The 23562-nt window shown below is 37.1% G+C and overlaps 1 protein-coding gene across 3 annotated transcripts in view; it reads right to left on the reverse strand.

Moving 5' to 3' along the window:
• Nucleotides 1–577: 577 nt before the first annotated feature.
• Nucleotides 578–23562, reverse strand: part of TCAIM (T cell activation inhibitor, mitochondrial) — a 28985-nt gene continuing 6000 nt past the window's right edge. For 2 of the 3 annotated variants that reach the window (XM_074900600.1, XM_074900601.1), the window contains 8 exons: nt 23166–23319; nt 21715–21961; nt 19966–20088; nt 17233–17330; nt 15514–15605; nt 13112–13344; nt 12444–12575; nt 6404–9419 (listed from right to left, as the gene is read on the reverse strand). In XM_074900600.1, coding sequence (XP_074756701.1) covers nt 9194–9419; nt 12444–12575; nt 13112–13344; nt 15514–15605; nt 17233–17330; nt 19966–20088; nt 21715–21961; nt 23166–23319 — 1305 coding nt within the window. In that variant the 3' untranslated portion in view covers nt 6404–9193. Of the gene's footprint in view, nt 4515–6403; nt 9420–12443; nt 12576–13111; nt 13345–15513; nt 15606–17232; nt 17331–19965; nt 20089–21714; nt 21962–23165; nt 23320–23562 lie in introns of those variants that run through there. The other variant, XR_012633229.1, reaches the window with a different exon arrangement.

The following is a 23562-nucleotide window of genomic DNA, read 5'->3' on the forward strand; positions in this document are numbered from 1 at the left end:
ACTTATGCCTAAGAGTATATGTTTAAGGAAATAAAACCACCAAAACGAAAATGAAATACTGGAACAAGTATCCACACAAGAGGTTACACTATTTAATCACCCCAAACTCAACTCTCTTTTCTCAGATACACCCTTCCCATAGACCCTTGTACATTCGTGTAACTGTACATCTGGTGCACAAGGTGGAATGAGACCCTTTCACAAAGTGAGGATGCAGCCCTGATAGCTCCATCATTAAGCAGTTTCTTTGAGGAAAACAGGTTTTCTTTAAAAAAAAATAATTTGCAACAACTACAAAGTCCAAACAGAATAACACTGAAGATAGAAGAAACGTAACCAGGAGTGCAAACTGCTGAGAAAACGACTTCTGTGTACAAGATAATTATCCATGCTGATGCTGTGTAATTTGTGTGTTTAACTATTAGGCTCACACATGTGGTGATATATTAAAATTCTTTTTGGCAAAATGTCCATTCAAAATTAAATGATGCTTTAGCCTCACCACCAGGATTTTTCTCATTCCAAGTCATGTTTGTAATAAACTTTATTAAATGTGATAAAATATTACACAGTTCAAACAGAGAAACCCAGCAGGGAAATCTTGTCCATTTCTGTTAAACTAAGTAGCAGAGCTTTGTTGCTGGCATTAGGGGAACAGCTTTGAGCTTTGCTAGAGATATGTTCTAGAAAATCCCCATAGTTCTTAATGAATAATTGAAGACAATATATAACTGAGACGCTTGTTTGCTACCTCCAGAGCTGGATCCTAGAGGACCATTAAATTAATTTTTAATAACTTATGCTACGGTTAAAGTTATGGGACAAAAAATTTCACTCTAAATATGCTCATCCTATAAAGAATAATCCCAAGGTTATAACCCAGGTAGCAGGAGGTTTACAATGACTAATAAAACAGAAAGGGAAACATTAGGAGAGTTTACAGCTACTCCAGTTTGTTTTTCACATATCATTTCTTTATGGGTCTTACCTAAAGACATATTCCATGACTTTCACAGTGCACTATGATGATAACACTCAAATTCTCCAGCACAGTTCTCCTCACTTACACAGCCACCTTTTTTTTCCCCCAGAAGCTAGGAACTGTGCAGGCCTTTCAAGTGTGCAGGGTCTGTGCAAGATCCTATCCGTTTTAGTTATTTATTGTATGTGGTTAAGTGAGGAGGCAATTTCTGCTAGTGCCTCGGGGTGATGCTGAAAATGTTTCACAAATTCACTATCCAAGAAGAATTCAATATAGCAAGTTGTCTGCAAAATAGATTTGTACAGAACAAAGTAATCATTAGGAAATCTAGGCCATTTTAAGTAATTATAACAGTTAAAGGGCTGGAACACCTCTCCTATGAAGACAGGCTGAATGAGTTGGGGTTATTCAGCCTGGAGAAGGCTCCGTGGAGATCTTGTAGCAGCCTTCCATTACCTAAAGGGTGCCTACAGGAAAGATGGGGAGGGACTCTGTATCAGGGACTGTAGGGACTCTGTATCAGGGACTGTAGGGACAGGACAAGGGGTAATGGTTTTAAGCTGAAGGAGGGTAGATTTAGATTAGATGTAAGGAAGAAATTCTTCACTGTGAGGGTGTTGAGACACTGGAATATGTTGCCCAAAGAGGTTGTGGCTGCCCCCTCCCTGGCAGTGTTCAAGGCCAGGTTGGACGGGGCTTTGAGCAACCTGGGCTAGTGGAAGGTGTCCCTGCCCATGGCAGGGGGTTGGAACTAGATGACCTTAAAGGTCCCTTCCAACCCAAACCATTCTATGATTCTAATTGCTAACTGCACCTAGGCTTCCATTAATTGCTGCATAATAGTGTTTCACCAAATTTTAACTCTGTCCCCATGAAAGGCTGGTTTATATTTGGAATAAATGAACATAATAAAAGAAAGGAGCAATGAAAGAATGACAAAACCAATAGAAAATTTAAACCAAAAAAGATCAGAGGACTTACCAAATATCCTGTGCCATGGATGACGCAGTATTTTTACAGAATCTCTAGACTACTACTGAGATGAGCAGCATGCTAGAATGTACTTGAATGTGGCTAGAGTACATTTTGTGATGCTATGATGGAACATGAGGGTTTAAGACACAGTGTGACAGCCCTTACCCAGCAAAACTTTTATTTAAAGAGGAGTAGAAAGCAGTTTTGGAAACCCTGGTTTGTAATCTCTTGGCAAACTCTCTGTCATCATTGCAGCCAATGGTCCATGTTCACTCAAGGTGGAGAAGCCTTTGCCCAATGGCATTAGTGCTTGAGATGACAAATGAAGGAGAGGAAGGAGGAAGACAGATGTGCTCAATACCCAATCCCTTCACACTCTCTTCTTAACCACTTTTGAACACAGACATTTAGAATAAAATTGTCTATCTGAAACCTAACCCAACTTGGTACCTACCAAGAATAACTGATGAAGAAGAAATTCAGGACACACATATACCTAGCCAGAACAGCAGTCATTTTTCTAAAAGAAACTTCTAGTCCCAACCAGCTATGCAGACATACTATGCTCACTATACAACTTTATACAGTTTTACTTGGATGACAGAGTATCTTTTCACAAGTGATTTTTCAAATTAAGACATAATTAAGTTTCAAGGCTTCTAAGAGAGATGTGTGAGGTGAGAACATCTGTTAGGACTTGCTGAAGACATCTGAAAATACCTGCAAAGGCAGAAAGATCTCCACAGCTTTCAAAGAGCTGCCATGCAGGTAGTGATATGCTACTGAATATCTAGAAATCTCAGCTGGAACCTGCTCTTAAGATCTGCTATTCAGTGTCAGCCATGACAAACTGCATTAGGAAGGAGGTGGGCAAAAACTCTAAGTGCCGAACTGCAGCAATCTCAAATCTTGTTTTTCCTTTTCCTCATTTTTAGACCAGAGCATAAACTGTAAATGAAATGTTGTTCTTGCCAGAAGATTACAGTTATGATTTACATACCCAGCAAAGATGGAAAGAACCATACAGTGGTGAGAAATATGTATATAAAATTTTTTTTTGAAGTCCTGATCTTGGCCAGGAGGGGTTCAGACCTGCATGGCGTTTTGTCCTACCCACTTCTCATCATCTCAAAATTGAGACAGGGGATCTTGGGCTCCAGCAGAGATTTCTGGCTAAATTCAGAATGCACGTACATCCCCAGTTTACAGCACAACTTGTTTTCCCTCCAAAATCTCTCACACCAGGACAGAAAAGATCTAAGCAGTGAAAAACCATTTGCAGCTACGCAGGCTTTTAAATTCTGATTCATTAATTTGAATTTTTTGGTCGTAATACAGAGTGCAAGAGAACCAGCTATGCCAGGCATCATACAAAAACTGACCCAGACAAGATCCCCTGCTGCTAAAACCTTTGTGAACTGGTCACACTTAGAGTAATGCTTTGTGACCTTTGGAGAAAGGCTTCGCAAGCTCAAAGATTAAACAGAGAGAAATGTGCATCTGATCATAAATACTCCAATGGCCCTGTGCCTAAATATCACCTGGCTAGAGGGATTGTCCATTTTGAAGACAGCAGCATCATCCTCCAGGAATCTTCCCTTATTTGAAATGCACAAAATTGTACCAGAGAACTGGCTCCTAATACCATGAGCCGTTACTCTCTCAACACTGTTAACAAAACCAGGTAGCAGTTTCAGAAAGGCCATTCCTCACTTTTTTTGTGGAGTTTTGTTTTTGGTTTTGTTTGGTTGTTTTGGTTAGGTTTCAGGTTTTTGTGTTTTTTCTTTTTTTAAAATGAGCAGGGCTCATCAGGCCACCCCAAGAGAATGCTGCGACCAGATGTCCTCCCCCGGGGCTGCATAGGCAGTCCTGATGAAGACAGCATTGACTCGCCCTTGGTAGCTCTGCTTCTCGAACCAACAAACACCACCTTTACAGATCCCTGCTAGCAGGGTAAGCCCCAAATCATAAGGACTCTGTTCAACGTTGCCCTGGCTGCAGATTGATGAGAGAAATGAAATTTAAGCTAGATGTAATGCTCCTTGTTAAGTACTTTCTAGTAATTTTAATTGTGAAATGAAATTGAGAGATTTGCATTTATGCTTTTTTTTTTTTTTTGAGCATTGTGTGACTGTGCAGAAGTTACAGCTCTCTCTTGATGCTTGAATCTTTTCTTGTCTGAAATTAATGAAAGCTGAAAACGGGATTTACCCATGTCCTTGGATTAGAACACAAGCAGGATTCAAAAACTCGCTCTACAACTATGACCCACTGACTCAATGAACTTGAAACATCCCATTAAAAAAAACAACCCAGAACGAGAGGTTCCCAGGAGCATGACAAACTGATGGCTAAAGTAATGTGTGGGTTGGACAAAGCACTATCAAGGAAACGCCTTGATCTTGAACTGTGGCTGCCAGATCACAGAGCAGTCTTGAGGGAGGACATCAGGTTCTCATCCGATTGCTGCTTTTAGTAAATGGTCCCAGAATATCCCATTACAGAGAGAGCGTGCACACATCTACCACAGGCATTAGCTGACTGTTCAACTGTGCCCCTGCAACATATAAAAATCGAATGACAAAGCAGATGATTAAAGAGAAACAATCAAAAAGAAATTAAAGCTGACTGGTATCTTAAACTACATCAAACTGCCTTGTGTTTTGAGCTGCTAGGTAGGGATGTTGGAAGTAAATTAAGACTAAAATTATAACCCTGCTCTTCTTATCTAACCTCAATGTTAAACACCATTCCATGTTGTCATTGCAGCGGTTGCATTTGGCACGAACTTCGGCCACTCTCACTTTTCCGAAATCTTATTCCCTGTTAAAATCCAAGAGAAGTTTACAAGGAGGTTACGCAGTTCAATTTAAGGCATGTTTGGGGGGTCTGTAGTTAGCACAGTTCACAGCATAGATGGGGCCAATTTAAACCTATATTCTTTTGGTAAACACATTAGGAAGAACAAAAGGGTTAAAAAAATATTTAAACTTGCTAGAATATGGAGCTGCACAATAGCCAAAAGCTATAGAAATAGAAGATCACAGAAAAGACACTCTGAGAATATAAAAGTTGGCAAGAAAATATTAAATTTCAGCTCTACTAAATAAAATATCTTCAAAAGCTTTTTTGTTTTAAAGACATTGCTGAGATCATAATCAATCAGTCTGGCTACTTAGACACACAACGCCCCATCAGAGGATTTAGCAAAAACGAAGTACTAAATTATTCAGCATTTAAGCAATCATGTAAGGAATATGTAGCTGAAAAGGACAAACTGCAGAATAAGATTATTTTTCTGTTAACTCAGTATATACTGTAGATTTAACAGGGCCTTCCAGGGAGATTATCTAAACATTTTTTCCCTGCACAGAATTGAGATCCCAGCTTTATTCTAGTATTTTTTACGTGCAACAGAAAAACATGATCTCCATCTCTAAACTTTTTAAATTAACATTTTTACTGTCTTTACAGCTGTTTTCTTCTTCTCTGCTAGGCTGGGGTTTTTTTGCTGTGTTTTTTTGTTTTTTGTTTTTTGTTTTTTTTAAACTGCCCTGCTCTATTACAAATCTGTATACTGTTAAGCTTATAAAGAAGTATTAGGAAAGCCTCATGTTTGGATACATGTACTACACACATACAGTACATGCATATGTCCAAGGAATCAGAGATAACCCTGTTCAAACAAACACTATATATTCTCAGAAAGACAACTTTAAATTAATAAGCTTTAAAATTTCAGTTTCCTCAAAAAGTTTTTAGAGCTGTAACATACACAAACTAGATGAGGTTTATATTCTCCATGAAAAGGTTTGATGAATTTTAGGTATGCTTTGATACATCACCTCTAATCTTCTGGAAGATTCTCCCTTTTTGTCTTTCTCAAGATTCATTATCAACATTTAGGATGTCTTACAAAACATGAATATAAGCCTATTAGTCCCTGAGATTGTATAATAGCAGTTAATAGTCAAAACAACAATGACAGAGTGGGCATAATTTCACGCACGTTTCATATAGGGCTCTAAGAATAAAAATCACGTTATCAAGCTGTTAAAACACAGGCAGGAGCCTGTAACACTGGAATTCATACAGAACTGATACTGTAAAAAATTATGTGGACATTCGACAAAATGGAAATTGCTGTTTGCCAATGCATGCATCTCAAAGTCACAGTATTAAATAGCAAACTAACCCGTTAAGGTGATAAATTTTTTCTTAAATCCCTGTCTCTCTTATTCTGGCATTGAATTTCCTTCTGGCAGCTGCACTAAAATACGGTTTACTGACTCATGACAGATGACTAGCACACGTTTCAAGTCTTTGATCACTGGTACAGATTCTTACTTATCTTTCAAATGTTTGTTGCAAATTTCTGTACAGGAGGAGGAGAATTCAAATCTAGGCCAAACAATAATCATTAAAACAACAAGACATCAACTCCACCCAATTTAATATTAGGATTTGTTTTTAAAGAGAACACTTTTTGAAATGTCATACCAAGCATGTTTTTGGTTGTAGGCCACATAGCAAGCAGGAATTCTGTACTGAATAAAACTATAGTAGATGTTAATATCCATTCAGATCTATTTTCACAATGAGCTGATCACACAGTATGTCAAACAGAATTCGAGGTGCTTTGCACAGTTTAAAAACAGACAAAAGTTGAAAATCATTGTCCATTTCCACTCTCCAATTGTGACAAAGAGCTTTCAGAGTTCTAAACATTTTTTTTTTCCCCATCTCATTAAAATGTCAGAAAGCAAGATATAATTCTGACAGATTCAACCCATATTCATCTCCTTAAGTGGACAATTCTCTGTTACTTTTGGAACAGTTTTTAAAATAAGTCAAACTTGTCAAAATAAATACCTGCAACACACACATTAAGTTTATCTTTGTTTGTTTTTACTGCTTTTCTAAATATGTTAAAAAATGTTGGGAGACCCATATGTTTGTAAAGTCAACTCGACCATTCTGCAGTAAAACTGATTTACAGAAAGTGCACTACAAAATAACTGTTAAGACCCAAACCTTACCATGCTGAATTACTGCCTTATATGCAACCTTAATTTTTACATTGCTCAACTTTTGAGCAGTTTTAGATTCTGACATGCATCTCCTTCAGAACTCAGAAAACAAAACCCAAAGCCTAGCAGAAAGGGAAGGACCACCCCCATGGCACCTGAGCTGACCACCTCTCTGGTGGGATAGCGGCAGGACTGGAACTCTGGCTTACTGCACAGACCCAAGACCTCAGCCTGGAGGTAACTATCAGAAAAGCAGGCTGCCATGCACCCTTTGAGGGCTGACACATTTTGCCAGAGGATTTTTGCTATTTCCCCTTAGAAGGAATGGTGAGAATCTTCAGATCTATCCCAGACTGGAAATGTTTAACAGCAGCTATTTTCACTGCTTCCGTATTTAAACTCAGTCCTGTTCCCTCTTGTCTGCTGCCCTTGCCTACTCCGATTCCCATTCCAGGTCAAGGTCTCCACTGCCCCATTTTACTTAAGGAAACATCCCATGCTCTATTTCATTAAAGGCTCTCTACAGCTTATTTCTCCTTCTCCAGCCAGTTCTAGTCTTCTCTATGCTGCAGAGAGAAGGTCCCTAGGTCTAGTCATGGCTTTCTGTGACATTAGCATCAGTCTTCACAGAATCACACCAGGCTCTTGATTGAGCCTACTCACCTTCAGCCAGACTGTTTTCTATTATATCTCCTCTGCAATCAAACTGGACAGCTGCTCCTTGCCTGAAGACCTGTAAGGGGCCATTCAATTCAAGTAAGAAAAAAAATTTACTACACTCAGCTTTTACTCCTAAAGACACCCTGCTTTCAAAGAGCTGTTACCGGGAATATTGCTGGGCTACAACTGATGGGACCGGATCACTTGCTCAGCACAACTAGGACATGGACAGTATCATGAATGCTAGATGGAGTATGGAGAAGTAACATGCAGTGGAAGTTAACTACTTAAAAGAAACTACCAACAAGTCTTCAGAACCTATACAGGAATTGCTAGTAATCTGTCTGAATTATAGGCCTGAGAAAGTCACAGCTTCTGTCTTGATGTTTTAAAACTGACATGTTTGAGATCATAGTGGGGGTTTTTAAGTCTGGCAACATAATAAACAACTTGACACTGAGTCTTTTAACAGGAGAAAGCAGAGAACCATAACAATTTCCCTGCTCAATACAAATATAAATACAAGTAAATATCTGACTTCTTTTTTGCCAGTTGTTATAGGTGAATTCAAGTCCAGAAACATTAAGCAGTTGGTTCTCCTCAAAAGATATTTTGCAAAGTAGTAACCCTAATACAAAGCACACCTTGGCACGTATTACAATGAGAAAGTGTTGACATACATTCACACTTGTACCAGTAAAGACACGCGTTTGTCTTACTGCAGACTCCTTGCTCTCACTGAGAAGTACTTACTCTTGCAGACAATCCCACAGAAATCAATGCTTCCTTTCTTTAGATGTCACATAAAACTACGCAGGTTTTAAGTGCTGTGAATGGGATTTGCAATCTGTTCTAGTGTAAGTAAAGAGGACTGTCTGTGTTTATGAAGCAAATGACAGAAAACAAAATGAGAATGACATCTCCTTTAAAGTAACTGCAGACAATATTTTGAAATTCTAAGGCAACAACATTGGACCAGCGTATGAAACACTGCTGTTTCCAAGTTAGTGTACTGCTTTCTCCTGTGAAGCAGAAATACTCTGATAGTTTTTTGTCTTTTTTTTTTTTTAATTCAGTAAGAGGTAGGAATATGAAATGCCAATAACGACACCAGATAACTCATGTACTCAATCTCTGCATTCAGTGAAATCCTTAAGCAGACATGTAATGTCTTGAGTCGTACGCTCTGTTTAAGAAGATCTGGAAATATTAATGTATATTAAAAATACACATGCACATTTTTGCAGACTTGCAATTTAATATATTTTTGTAATTCACTACAAAAATGTGGTTTCACAACTGCTCCCAGGCACTGGGACTCCTACAGTAGTATGGAGAACGTACAGATGTCTTTCCCAGAACTGGCAATACTGCGCATTGTGCAAATTGTCTAGGACTCCAATCCTTTTTGAGCAGCAGTTAGAAGAAAATTTGTGGGTTGAATATTGATATCAAAATACAGATTTAAATAATTTACTCTTAAAAACATTCGTATTTATAGCCTCTTACAGAAAATAAACAATTAATCTGATTATCAGACATGTCCTCAGTTTTTCCAGTTCCAAGGTATACACAGGTCTCCATCCTGCAGCACAGAGTAGAAATGCGAAATGCAAAGGTGCATGCCTTGTAGGTATGGCAACGATTCTTCTAGCAGTCGCTTACAACAATCTATCATCTGTGCACTGGAAACACTGGGTTCCTTATACAGCCGATCCAAAGAAAATTTTTCAGTGGAAGTATCGATTAGCTCTTTTTCTGTAATCATCATCCTAGCAAATGAAGACAACATACAGTGACAAAATTAGAATGTCAGCTCTTAAAAATCCCCTTGAAATAAGTAAATTTGTAGATTATATGCATGTAAACAAAAGTGTCACTTCATGTACAGCTATGGTACAGCTGACATTTTTGTGCAGGTTGATACCCATGTCTACACCTCAGAGGCTAGACTGAACATGCTTCCATGACTATGGGCAACAGCATGCTTACACAGAGTCACATTTGAAAGCCATGACTTTTTTTGCTCACAACGTAATGGGGAAAAATACCAAAATAAAAATCATATGAGGCTCCATTTTTAATGTAAGTACTTAAAAAACCCTCGAAGTATAAGCTTTAAGAATAAAATCATGTTAGTAACTACTCTTCTTAACTAAGACCAGTACTCTGCATGTTATCAAAACCAACAGATGACAGGTACAGCCACCTGATGCATATTAAATGTGTTAATAACTTACTAATTGCAAGAAGTATATGGAATATTAAACTCATAGCTCGCAGATGATTTTTTCCATTCCTCCCAAACAAAGCGTGGCAAGACAATGCATGGTAAACTCAAGCTACTCAGAAATGAAGTTAATGTGCAGAATTAAGAGTCACTGGAACTGTGGATCATCTGATGCAGACAGGTTCAGCTAGCTCAAGCATTGTGCCACATTAATGTAGCTATACTTCCAGAGCCAGCTTGGTTACAGAAACAGCACCATCGCTGTCCTACAACACAGACCCTGTGCTGAACAGGGGAGGAGCTACAAAGCAGCAGCACATCTTAGCCCAAGCTAAGCACAGACACAGCTACTGAGAGTATCTGACTCGTGTGAAAACACTATTGTAGGGTCTAGCCACCACTCTTTCCAGAGCTCAGTATGGGATCTCCATGTACCTGCAAGGCACTACACTGTGCTGGGGCACTCAGACCACTCTGCAAGAGCCCAGCCCAGCTCTGGCAGTCAGGGCTGAAGTGAGCCAGTGAGTTAACCTGGAGCAAGTAAGTCTGTCATCTCTACTGACCCTATCTTATTGGCACCACCCTCCAGAGCACATTCCCTATTACCTGAGTGCCAGCCCTCCTGTTCTGTGAAACCTCAAGCTCCCTTGAAGGATGTAGTTAGCTGCACATAGTAAGAACTGCAAGTTTTAGGTCACTTCCACAAGGAGGCTTACACCTCTATCACAATACATAACTGATACTTTACAAAAGCAAGGGAGGGAGTAGATACATACTAAATCCTGCATTACTAGAAGGCTGACAGATAAGACAATTTTCTAAAGCAGCAGCATTTGAACTCCCCAGGGCATCAGGTCATAGAGAATTCCAGCTACACTATGCTATTTACTGCGTGTAGAATGCTCATCTGCACATGCAAAGTAAATTCAGTACATCTCAAAATATTTTCATCTCAGGGTCTCTTTAACAACCACAGAACGCTAAGGGAAATCAGAGGTACAGAACAGGTTCTGTTCAAGGAAGCATAAGTGGAAAAGGAGTTTTCAGCTTCAATAAAAAGACAACCAAGGGGAAATATGACTACCCACAAAAAAAAAAAGGTGGTAAATTCAGAATGATTGTTTTGTATTTCCTACAGCACAAGAACAAGAGAATGACAGATGAAATCACCAGGCTGTGGGTCTAGAAAACAAAGAACACCTCTTCTCTCCTTCATATATACATATGCTATATGTAATTCAACTCTGCAGTTTGCTGCCATGGGATATTTTGGAGCCACAAAGTGTAAGTTGGCTCAAAAATAACTGGACAATTAAGGGGGAGAAAATAAGATCTACTGAATGCTCTTAATGTGAGATAACGTTTCTAATGTCAGGTATTTTCTCAAGTGCAGTCAGCCAGAAACTGGGAAGGAATAGAGAGTAAAAAAACCCATTGTCTTTTCTGCCCCATTCATACAGCCTTCCTGTAAGCTAATAGATGATGGGGACAGACCTTTGATACAATCCAGTATAGCTGCTCTTTACTATTTTATACAAACCAGCAATCATCCAACACACAACAGAAGAGCTGAGATATTTAGCTTGGCTTTTACATACTTACAACACAGATGGTTCTACTCTGAGGGGAGCCCCACATTTTTCCTGCATTAGTGTCTTTATAATGTGGGGTAGTGTGAGATTTTTTGGAGAGTCACCCAAATGCAAATGCATACATTGGCTACAACATCCCTCCCAACCTCTACAGACAAGACTTTTTCAGCTGTCACATATGGACAGCTACACAGAAAGCTATTCAGCAGTTATAATTTGTATGGCAAAATAATCTAACTTCAAAGCTGGAATAGGGTTATAGAAAAATTCCAAACAAACCTCCATGTTTTACCAAAGTCCATCTCCAAAACATATCCGCCCAAGTAATGAGGTCTTAACAGAGCTAAAACCATAAAGCCTTCAGTGAGACTCACGCCTAAAATAACCTTCATTAAAAAATATCTAGATCTATACATCACTTATATACACTGATGACGGTGTGATATTTCAACAATTCATTAAAAGCTTTCCAAAGCAGAAAAATAAACTTGCAGTAACAACATCTAAAAGGACAGCAACACCCTATCACAGTATTTTATGCAAAATAAAACCAGTACCTTTACTTCATGTTCTTAATACCCTGTCACAACGTAAGTAACATTAATAGAAGTTAGTTTTTTTTCTCATTCAATAAAATGGTCTCTTTTTAAATAAAACCCCACCTCTCCTTTTGGGAAGTAAGTGTAAAAAAATAATGTAATTTTGTCTTGTAAGCAAAAATCTTTTATTTCTGAATAAAGTACACCTGTTTCTACAAGGTGAAAGATGGGTATTTTCTAACAACTGTTTGTGTTCACTGAATGCTGAAATTTTTAACTTAAAGATGATGGGTAAAGTTCTATTTTATAAATGGAAGTTTTTTCCACCAAAATCCCATGAATACATTCTTCAAAGTTTTCCTCCTCCTCCAAAGAAAACATATGACATGCAAAGATTTTCAGAAGCTAAATGTATCAAGTCACATGAACACTTACTCCTCCTTTCTTTTCAGATTCTCCCTTGCTTGTTGTGCTTTGGCAAAAATAAACCATTGAAGGGTTGTTGGATCACAGACCGTTGGGATCATAAAGTGTCCAAATTCATGTAAGCTTGGTGCATATCTGTCACTAATGAAACATGATGGAAGTAAAAAACAAGGTATCTTTTTTTTTTTAACGCAACTATTTACATTAATTATTTTCACAATGAATTCTGAACATAAAAGGAATATCAATTAATTACAATCAGAATAATTGGTAAAAAAATCAAGTTTGGTTCATGAGAATACAAAAGCACCATACATAAAGCTTTTTTAAAATTACATTTCAAAAACAACTGTCAACAATACTCAAAAAAATATAAACAGCAGCAGCATCATACACAGCTGAGTGTTGACCTGACAGAATAAAACCTTTGATTTAACCCAGCACAACACTGTAGGATAAGGACATAACTTGCATGAAATAATCAGGATTTTCTTCAATCTGATTCCTTCTTAACCCATAAAAAGGCACTTAAAAGCTCTAGAGACAAAAACACTGACATAATGTGAGTCCAAGACAGCATTAGTTTTCTTCTTCGTGAAAGCAATGATCAGTGTAACAAGAAAAAAAAGAATGAGTAAAAGCTCTAAAAGGAAGAAACCTTTCCTGAAAATACCTACCTTTCCAAAATCATTTGCAAGCCTCGCAAACTGCGAGGATGAAAAGGTAGTCTACTGTCACGTAATTTATTATAGAAAGAGTCCAGAGTCTCGTAGTACTCTTCTAGAGTCAAGAGGGGTTGCAGTTCTTCAATATATATTACTTGTATGCCTCCCAGAAGTTGGCTTATCCGATCTTCCAAGAACAGCAGCCTTTTTTGAAGTTTATAATAATTTGGCAATCTCTCAAAAATCTGTGCACACACACAAACATTTCCTATGTTATGAAGCATAAAACTTAATTTTAAGAAATGAAAAAAAACCAAACTGTAAAAGAAGATACATGTAACAATGCAAACATGGAACCAAATGGAAAAAAAAATAATCAAAGAATATAAAAAATCAGAAATATCAAGTATATATATTTTGGGGCAAGACATAATGGAATAAGCTCATAAGTATTTTCAGTATTTATACTATATAGGCACCAAAAGACTGTAGCAAGACTGAAGGATGTCCTCTTTATATATATACAGAAATTAATATTCTGTATATAGAGGAAAAAAAATATAATCTGAGGTTTACATAAAATATTTATCACCATAGTTATAGTGGTAGAGCTATTCCACATACAGTTAAAAGGGGTTTTGCCAGCCTAATTTATACTAATTCTCAAAAAAGAGAAGTCTCTGTTGCTGGAACTATTTCTTTCCAAAGGTTTTGATGGTAACATAGCTCGTCTTGAGTCTGAAGGGAGAGGAGAAAGGAGGAAGGTAGCAGAGCTCTGAATTACAAAAACTATATCAGAAAAGGTTAAGAAGTGATCAGACTTGTGAGTTGAGACACAGAAGGTGTGATAGGGAGAAGGCTGGAACAAGGCAACAAGTGAAAGAGTAAAGTCTTTAGTAATAGTCGCTACTTACCGTCTACCCAGTTATTACTAGAACACAGTTTATTACAAAAAAATACTGCTGCTGGATCAAGTCAAGTGATTTCAGAATAATCTCTTTAGAAATCCAAGACAGTAGGAGAATCAGAGCAGCTTTTGGCACAATAAAATCCACTAGTTCAGCATTTCCATTGGTTAGAAGAAAACTGCAGAAATCCTCTAAATAGTGTGTCTCTGACCAAGCATTCTACAGGCTGGACACTATTCTACTGCTTACTCTTTCTAATAATTACTAACAAAAGTACTAGCACTCATGACTGCTTTCTAAAATGGTTAGATTTGGACAAAAAATCCTGTTCTCTAAAATAAGCAGGTAACCAATCTTGTGAAGATTTTCAATTACTTTTTCTGGGTATCACCTAACATGATCTTCAGTGCATTTTAAAACAAAAAGCCCTTGATTTCAAATTCAAATACATACCTCTTCTCTGTCTTCCAAAGCAAATACTACCATCACAACCAACTCTACACAGTCCCATTTGCACAATACTTTGCATTTCTCTTTTCAAGGAAAAGAGTGGGTTTTTCAGCATTAATCAACAGAACACTTTCATTCCAATGACTATCAACACTTGCAAATCTCAGAGCAGAAACTTTTGCATTAAATTCTCAGTTTAAGCTCTTTGTAAATCATTCACATTAACAAACTGTGGTTTGTCTTCTTCCTCAGTGAAACATATAGGTGAAAAGTCAAACAACCACCAGAGGAAGATTTGGATTCAGTGTTAAATTTTCATATTATTAATTGATTGGAATATAAAATATTCTGATATTCCAACTATATTCCCAACTACAAAATTCCACTGATTATTTTGATATATAACTATCAATAACATTTCATTAATCAAGGTTCAAGAAAATTTCCTTAAGTGACATGCTGATATTGCTACATATTTTGTGGTTCTTTGTATTTAATACTTTATCATTTAGGATGCCAGAAAGCTAGTCAACTATAAACTTTACAGAAGCAGCAGCAGAATTTGCAAAGTCACTAAATACATATTTCTGCAACATCCACATTATTTGCCTAAAAGAACAAAGTGGTGTGACAGGGTTGTTTAGCAGCCACTGACTGAAATGACCACTTCACAACTCCCTTTAAATCCCACGTTTACAAAAAATCTGAATAGAATTCCTAAATTCTTCATGGGAATGAGCTCTTCATGGATAATGAAAAATTCTGCCAGTGCTTGGTAAGTAGACTGGAACACTGCATAATAAATTATTTTTCTTTGTTTCTAATCAGGAGTAGGACTGATTTGTTAGTGAAAACAGCAGTAAAGATCTAACAGAAAGTGTTGTTAGTATCACAGGATTAAATTCAGAATGCAATGTTCACAGTTATGCTAAAGATAGTAGCTATGTGTTTGCTTTAAATTACTCTTCAGTCATCTGCACCAATTAATATTTTGGTTATGGTTTAAAAAAAAAGTTGTAACAAGAAGCATTATCATTTACTTTGAAATCTTCTTACTTTGGTCCAGTGGTGGTGAACATCCATGGTCCCCAGCATTATGTGGCCTGCTGCACTCATACCTGAACGGTCTGTAAATACCACTGTGCGTCCTAAAGATTGAACAAAGCGCTCTTCTGATTTGGGTTATTGCAATTATTCCCACAATTATTTAAGGCTTAACTATGCTACTGACATGTCACAAGCAACACATTTCTGCAACACACACACATGCAAGCAGGTGCTTTTGTTACTATCAAAATTTGAAAGACTGATTCTTGAAAACTCTAGTTCAAGATTTTTTTTTATACAAACCTTACCTAGCATTTGCCTTCTCCCTGTTTAAACTTGATAGATTTTTAGTTAACTGGACTTTTTTCTTACAAAAACTACTTTTCAAATAAGAGAAAGTCTCAGCAGACAGCATATTCAAAGAATCTGTACAAATCATGTATACGGTAGGAATATATGCTGCATGCCTAAAGTATATATAAGGTAAAGATTGGTCAAAGAACTATTAGCACAGCCATTCAACACTACTTCCACAGAAATCTCTGTTTCTTACAGCTTGCATGTTGCACTTTCACATTAGGTTCTTGCTCTTTCTTTTAAAAGAAAGAAAACAGGCAACATAAAAGGATAATACTATGTTTACTTTTAGGGGGACAAATCAGTTTTGAGTCTGTTTAAGTGAAGCACAAAGATCCTCAAGAATTCTTCAGGGTAAAAGCATAGGCAACTATTTACCAAAATAAGCTTCCATAAAAGTCTTCAGTGTGATGTATTAATCTACAAGACAAGGCTTAAATAGAAGCTCTTGCTCTTAGACATCAGTTTTCCAAAATCCTTAAGAGCAAGCAACACTGACTCTAAGGCATCTGGTCCATCCTTGTACCCCAAGGCAAGATCAACTGTACCTGTATAATTACTGACAAGTATTTGTCCAGTATATTATTAAAGATCTTCAAAGATGGAGACTACAACAGGTTCACAAGACAGACTTCTCTAACACTTTAAATCCTTAGCATGCTTAGGTAAAGAAACTAACTTGAAACCTGATACAACTTAAAACTACTACTTACTGTCCTACTCAGTCTGTCTTTTGACAAAGGATTAGGTGAACCCTCAAATGAAAGCCACTAAAAACTGAGCATCTGCAGACAGGCATAAAATGTGGGAGTTGCAATTAGAGGAAACAGCTACTGCTACAGGTCAAACAGCTGTATGAGAAGAACAGTAGGTCAGGTTTACAGAGTATTTTAGTTTTTCCTGAGAAAATACAGACTATAATATAGGTATTTTATGGAATATGCATGGTAAGAGAAGACAATACAATTTTAAAGGTATTCTAGTAAGTCCTCCTTATATTGACTCTTTGGAGAGCTACTCACATTTCTATCTTTCATCTACCATGGGTAACAATCTATTGCTACCTCTGCCTTTTCAGAGGTTCAGGATGGATTTTTTACTTTCATTATTAGTACTAAGTCTAGTGCCCTCAACTCATTCAGTTTGCATTTATTACAAAGTAAAATAGAAGCTGAGTGTAGCAGATAGGAATGGTCACTTAAAAAACAACCCAGTAGCTTAAAATGCAGGTTCTTGCAAGCCTGACAGGTTTGTTTTTGCAGTTCTCAAAAGCAGTCGTGAAAAGAACTAAAGCTCCCTTGTCACAGAAGACTCACGCTCATCTTTGTATCGATACTATATTAGGATCTGTGAAACAAGCAACAGAAATACCTTTAACATTCTTTAATACTTCAGGTCTCTGTTGGACTAAGCGACCTAGACTGTGTAGTTGGCTACAGCGGTGAGCAACACCCCAGCTTCTTTGCCACCTAAATAAAAATATAATTGAGAGCGTTTCATTCTCAACATTATTTAAAAAATAAACAAAATCACAGAAGTTGAGATGCAGCCAAAAGCCTTATAACACAAACAAGTCAAAATAGCACTCCAAGAGTAATAAAAGGCCTACTGAAAAGCTGTCCGTTGTCATATGCTATTTGAACAGATAAAATGCCTAAGTATTTCAGTTTTTCTTAAAGTGAGTGCCAAAAAACCCCCAAAGAATAAAACCAGACATAGGAAAAACAAATCTAAAACCTGGTAGACAGAGCAGAACTTGCAAATCTCTCTCCCAATGAGAAGGGGGTAAGGAAATGGCAACCAGTATTTGGTTCAGTCATGTTTCATGCAGTGTCTGTTTGTACACTGTGTAATGTTTTTCTAGAGGAGCAAATACTGTATATAAGGACATTGTTCTTTTTTTCCTTTGAGTTCCTAGACCAAAACACTACTAGGATTCCAGTGGTAAGTTGTTTTTTGTTTTTTGTTTTTTTTTCTTATTTTACAGTGGAATAATTTTTGTTAAACCATATGGGAGGCAGGTGTTACATTGGTGACTTCAGTACATAATGTTTTGACATCTCATCCATCACAGATCAAACTCGTAACTAAATTTCAAAAAGCATTTAAATTGCAAGGTTGTCCCAGTGTATTGAAAAATTACATCCTTTTACAAACTTCTAGCCAATATAAAACTGTCTCAAAATGGGAAATTACCGTTCCCTTATTGTATTGGGTCTGTCTGGGATGGAGTGAATTTTCTTCATAGCACCCCCATGTTTTGTATTTTTTACTAGAACAGTGTTGATAACACACTATTGTTTTAGCTATTGTGCAGTGCTGGCAGCGTCCAGATTTTTGCTTTTACTTCCCACTCTGCCCCCCTCCATCAGTGAGTAGGCTGGGGTGGGCAAGAAGCTGGGAGAGGATGCAGCCAGGGCAGGTGATTCCAGCTGAACAAAGGGATATTCCAGACCACATGACATCATGCTCAGCAAGGGGACCCTCGTGGTTATGGCGTTTGTCTTCCGAAGCAAGCAGACATGCTCTGCTCTGCTTTCCAGAAGGGCCTAAATACCTGCCTGCCAATGGGGAGTAGTGAATGAATTACTCCTTTTGCTTTGCTTGCACACACAACTTTGCTTCACTTCACCTATTAAATTTCTACCTTGATCCATAAGCTTTCTTTCTTTTGCTCTTCCTATTTGCTTCCTCCCATCCCACATGGGGTGTATGAGTGCGAGGCTGTGTGGGTGCTGGGGGTTCTGGCTGGGGTCAACCCACATCATTTTGTTTAGGGAAACCTAACTGGCAAAAAAACACTCTTTGGGATGCATAGGATGGCACTACGACACAGCCCTTATGAGGCAATTCAACCTATTATAATGCAACTCATTCGAATAACTATTTACTGTTACTTAACAGTACCACTTTGCTTTCAGTAGCACCAGACAGGAATGTAAAAAGGTGGCTTATAGATCCTACCTTCTCTTCAGTTGTCCTAAACTTATCTATGGAATGAAGCCAACGACCCCATTATTTTTTCAAACCTCTGTGAACGCCAGCATTAGACTGAAGGATCACAAGTAGTAGTTTCTTATTAAGATGCTTGTCAGATTTCTGACATTCACAATCCTTTCTGAATTAAGACAATATCATTCTTGGAAGGTTAATAACTCTTCATGGAACACAATAATTTTAGTGTATTTTAAAAGCACAAACTATAAGAAAACTAAATATAAGCCATGAATAAGACCAGATCTATATATATAATACTGAAGACTGTTTCAGAAATTTAAAAACACTCACCACAGCACAGTTGCAGAGAATTAGAAATTGTATTCAAAAAAACTGGCTTCATCTTAAATGAAGCCAGGGTCTTTTACAGGGTGAAAGGAACAAAAGTACAATTTCTGAAGCTCCAGCTCTCTCTTTCCTGGTTAAAAGAAGAACTTAACAGACTAGCCCTTGAAACAATCCCCCAAAGTGTATTCTTTCATTGTTGAATACCCTGCCTTTTCCCATCCTGAATATCCCACTTAAGAACATCCTCATCTGAAGGCACAAAAGTTAAAAAAGGATCGTAAGTTATTTTCCAGAAAAATATTCTGAAGAATCAGGATCACCAACTGTACTCAGGCCTTTCAAGCAAACAAATACCCTCCTCCTCTGGAGTGAGGGAAACAATACAATAATTAGAAAGAACAACATTTTTATTAAGCCTTCACAGGATGTCAATACATATCATGTGGAAAGTTGCATTTCACTGCCAATCTAGTTACCTTTGTAGATATTCACTTGAATTCAAGAAGAGCAATTTTATCCAGCAAAACACCCCAATTAATGCACACACAGAGGTCCTATTTCAAGCACTTACATGTTTCCCTCAACTGGAGCCTACGTTATTAGTTACAAATACTAGGTCTTTTTGAACAGATTGTAACAGGAGACCTTGGTCCCAATCAGATTCTCCTAGAAAAATATTATTCAGTGCAATAACACTTTTACACATATAAAATATAGCTGTTTTGCTGGAATAAGCCTTTAAATCTCACGGTGTAGTATTACACAACACTTTCTCACTTTGACTGTCTTAGTGCAAGTCCAACTGATCTAATTTATTACCTGATATCTGAGAGCTGGAGTTGATGAGAGAGTTCAAATTTTAAACGTTCTAGTTCTTTTCTAAGTGGCAAACTCTTTTTCAGCTTTTTTACTGCACTTGCTTCATTATCATCTAGCCAGGATCTGAAAGAAGAGAAGGAAAAAAAAAACAACAGTGGAGGCATTCTGTATTATCTTTCATGCAAACTGTGCAACTCATTGAATTCTTACTGTTAACATTAATGTTTTATTTCAAGTTACCAGGTAAAGGGATATTTTAGAAGTAGAGGACAGAAACTGAAATTGCTAAATGATTCACTTTAAATTATCTACAAAGGAAAACCTGGCACTTAATGTCTTTGGGGGGGACTAGGGAATCAAATCAAACCAAAAGACACTGACAAGTGTTACAGCCATAAGACTCAGAGGTGTGAAAGGCGTAGAGCAGCAGATCAGTGGGATTTAGGGGGGGCAGCTTCAGAAGTTAGTGCTTTAGTTCCCACACACCTGTCTAAAAAAAAAACCCCAAACAACCAAAGTGATCATAGTAGACTATCAAATAAGGGAGGTGGTACTAGAGGGCTAAGTTAGGTAACTCTTACAGAGCTGGGATGAACATAGATTACGGAGGTCAAAGTTTTACAGTTCTTTTGTCAATAATCACAACCAGACAAACATGACTCATGGAGTACATCTAAAACTTTCAATAAACAGATTATATTTCTAGGAAAAAATCTACTCTTTAAGAGATTTAGCCTTTGTTCATAGCATACTTATTTTCATACTCTTATTTTTACAAACCAATACTTCTGTTCTCATACTGTATTCTAAGGAAAGAAATTCAAACTCGGAAGCAAAGAGAGAGGCCCAATGCCAAATGGCTAGGTATTAAAACCAGACTGTTAATATGTAACTGTTCATGGCATTTCTTGTAAATGTGTAAAAATACATAAAAATATTCTCCAGTATGTTAATTCCCAGTTAAGTGTTTTACAGTAGCATATATTATAGCAGTAGTTTTATTTGCAAGGTGCTAGGCAGGATGAGGGGTATTCTTTGCTCTGAAGATACTACTACCACAGTTCTGCATTTATTTCAAACGTCACCTAACTCTCATTGTTAGAAGTTTTTCAAGGCAGAATTGTTCATCCTTCCCCAAAATGAGCACATGCAGATTTTATAAGCAACCAACTTTTAATACACAACATGCTACATTTAATGCAAATTCAGTATTTGTAATTGCCTCATTTTAAATATTAAGGTTGGTATGCTGAACAGCAAACAGAAGCACAACAATAAGATATCTGGCAAAATTAAAACTTTTTAACATTAGTTTTCATGTATTATCTTCCACTCCACCCCCAACAGAATGTCATCATGAAATACTAACAATAAAGTTAATAGCTGTGTAGTTTTGTGTTACAGAAGTCCTGCAAGAGGCAAGGAGCTATTTGGAGCAAGTGGAACCTCTGCTTCTTTCTGAATGGCCACGAATATTCCACACAACTGAAAAACTAGGTCAACCAAAACTAGATTGACCAAATATGAACGCTGGGCAGAGAGATAAGAATGCCTCAGCTTAGCTGGCACTACATTTATCCCAGAAGCTCATCTGAACTCTCCTTAATTGTAAAAAGTGTGACAGAATTACATGTTGGACAATAAAGTTTTGTATTGTTCAGAATGTTTAGATTGCCTTTTAAAAAAACAGCATTAGAATATGACCAATTCAGGTTACACAAATATCAGTTAAATAAAAGCCTTACATACATTAAAGTTGTTTCCACTCTCTGGGCTTGTTCTAGTTCCTCCTCAGGATCCTTGAATCCAGTAAATGAATAATATGTCTTATCCCATTTGATAGGTCTGTTCACTGTGCTTTTTGCTTCCTTCTGAGGCTGAGAGTTCACATTCAAACTCTGAATATGCTCCGTAGATAAACTGCAGGAGTTGAGAATATCTAATACTGTGCTCAGGAGATCCCTAGTATGTAATGTAAAACTGACTGCTCGAAACCCTATAAAATACAAGTCCCACAAAATGAGTATTATTTAACTAGTTATTTAAAATGCATTCACATTTCTCTCATCTTACAAGAACCCAAACAAGGCATACGTAGTTGGAAATTATTATGATATTGTTATTTCAATATTCACTGCAAAATTCACATATAGTTTAATTTTTAAAACTGTTATGTGTTCAAAAATATAAAGAGAGCTGTTTTAATTACCCAGATCATTGGACAAAACTGAAACCTAGCTACAGATCCAGCATAACCCCAGAAAAGATGCTTTCACTTTAGCAGTGGGTCGCAGTTTTGTCCAACAACTCTACACAATCCACATTATTACTGATCATCACTTTGGATATAATTCACTGTAGAAACACAGTACTACAATAGCTCGTCACAGGCTATGAACAGAAGCTTCAGAGCAAAATATGACACTTGCACACTGGGTAAAACTATGTCCCATCACTTAGCTATCGGGCCTAACTGCCCCATTAGAAAGCAAGCAAGTATTAGACTCAAGAGCAGAAAACAGCTGCCAGTTCAACTGTTATTTTAGGTAGATTGGACATAACACTACTATTTTCTTGAAAAACAGTATGATTTTGGTTTTTTAGTACTAGGGTTCCTCACAATTTGCTCAAGTGTTTTGAGTAGCAGCGTAAAGAATATAGAACTTATCTGTTAGATAAGGCACAGTAGTACATCAGAAACAAATATGTAGAATAAAGTTAATCAAAACCAATATTCTGAACTCGGCAATATTTTCTGTAGTCTCACAGCTAAGAGACAATGTGGTAAAGTGAAGCTTCAGATATTATACAACTTCTGCTTACAGAGTAAATTCCTACTGATCATATAAGCATTATAGGACATTGGGTACTACACGTTATCAGCAATACCCAACTGTTGTTCCAGTTAAATGTGACAACAGTATTAAAAGCAGAAAAATTATCCTCTACATCAAGCTATGTTTTATACTTCCTCATACTGAAACTTGACCTCAACTTTGTTATTTCTCATTCTTTCAATGCTTTTTATAGCTTAAGATGTTTAATTACTTGGGATGGTCCTGGCTCTCTGATCTAATATGCATTTTCATTGTTTAACAGGATTTTATTCAGTTGAAAAGTCGTTATGACTGCAGAAGGCTAAGTAATGATCTGAAAGAATTTAAATACAGGAAGATACGTTCTGCACAATATAAAAGCACCTGAAGCACTGAAGGATTCTTGAACACTGGAAGAATTTGGTTCTCTTTCTCTTACATAAAAAGTAAGCTGTGTTGGCTTAAAAGACCGAAACCCTGGTTTCTGTAGATTCTCCAAGTAGCCATTTAACCTCTTCAGAGAGTTTTCATTTACTTCCTGTTAAACAAACAAACATTACAGTTGACGAATTTGGCCATTTTTCATCTAAACCTTTTTAATCTCACATTCAGAATTAGTTTTTACAAATTGCCAGCTGTTCTTAACAATTGTGATATAATTCACATTCTCAGCATAAATAATTATCTTGCAGTAATAAACTGCATGATATACATACTTGTACGTTCTTGTACATTCCAAAAAACCACAACTTTGTAGGCTTTCAAGCTTAAAGAAATCAAT

Source organism: Athene noctua, chromosome 2, assembly GCF_965140245.1.
Source record: "Athene noctua chromosome 2, bAthNoc1.hap1.1, whole genome shotgun sequence".
In the NCBI taxonomy this organism is placed as follows: Eukaryota; Metazoa; Chordata; class Aves; order Strigiformes; family Strigidae; genus Athene; species Athene noctua.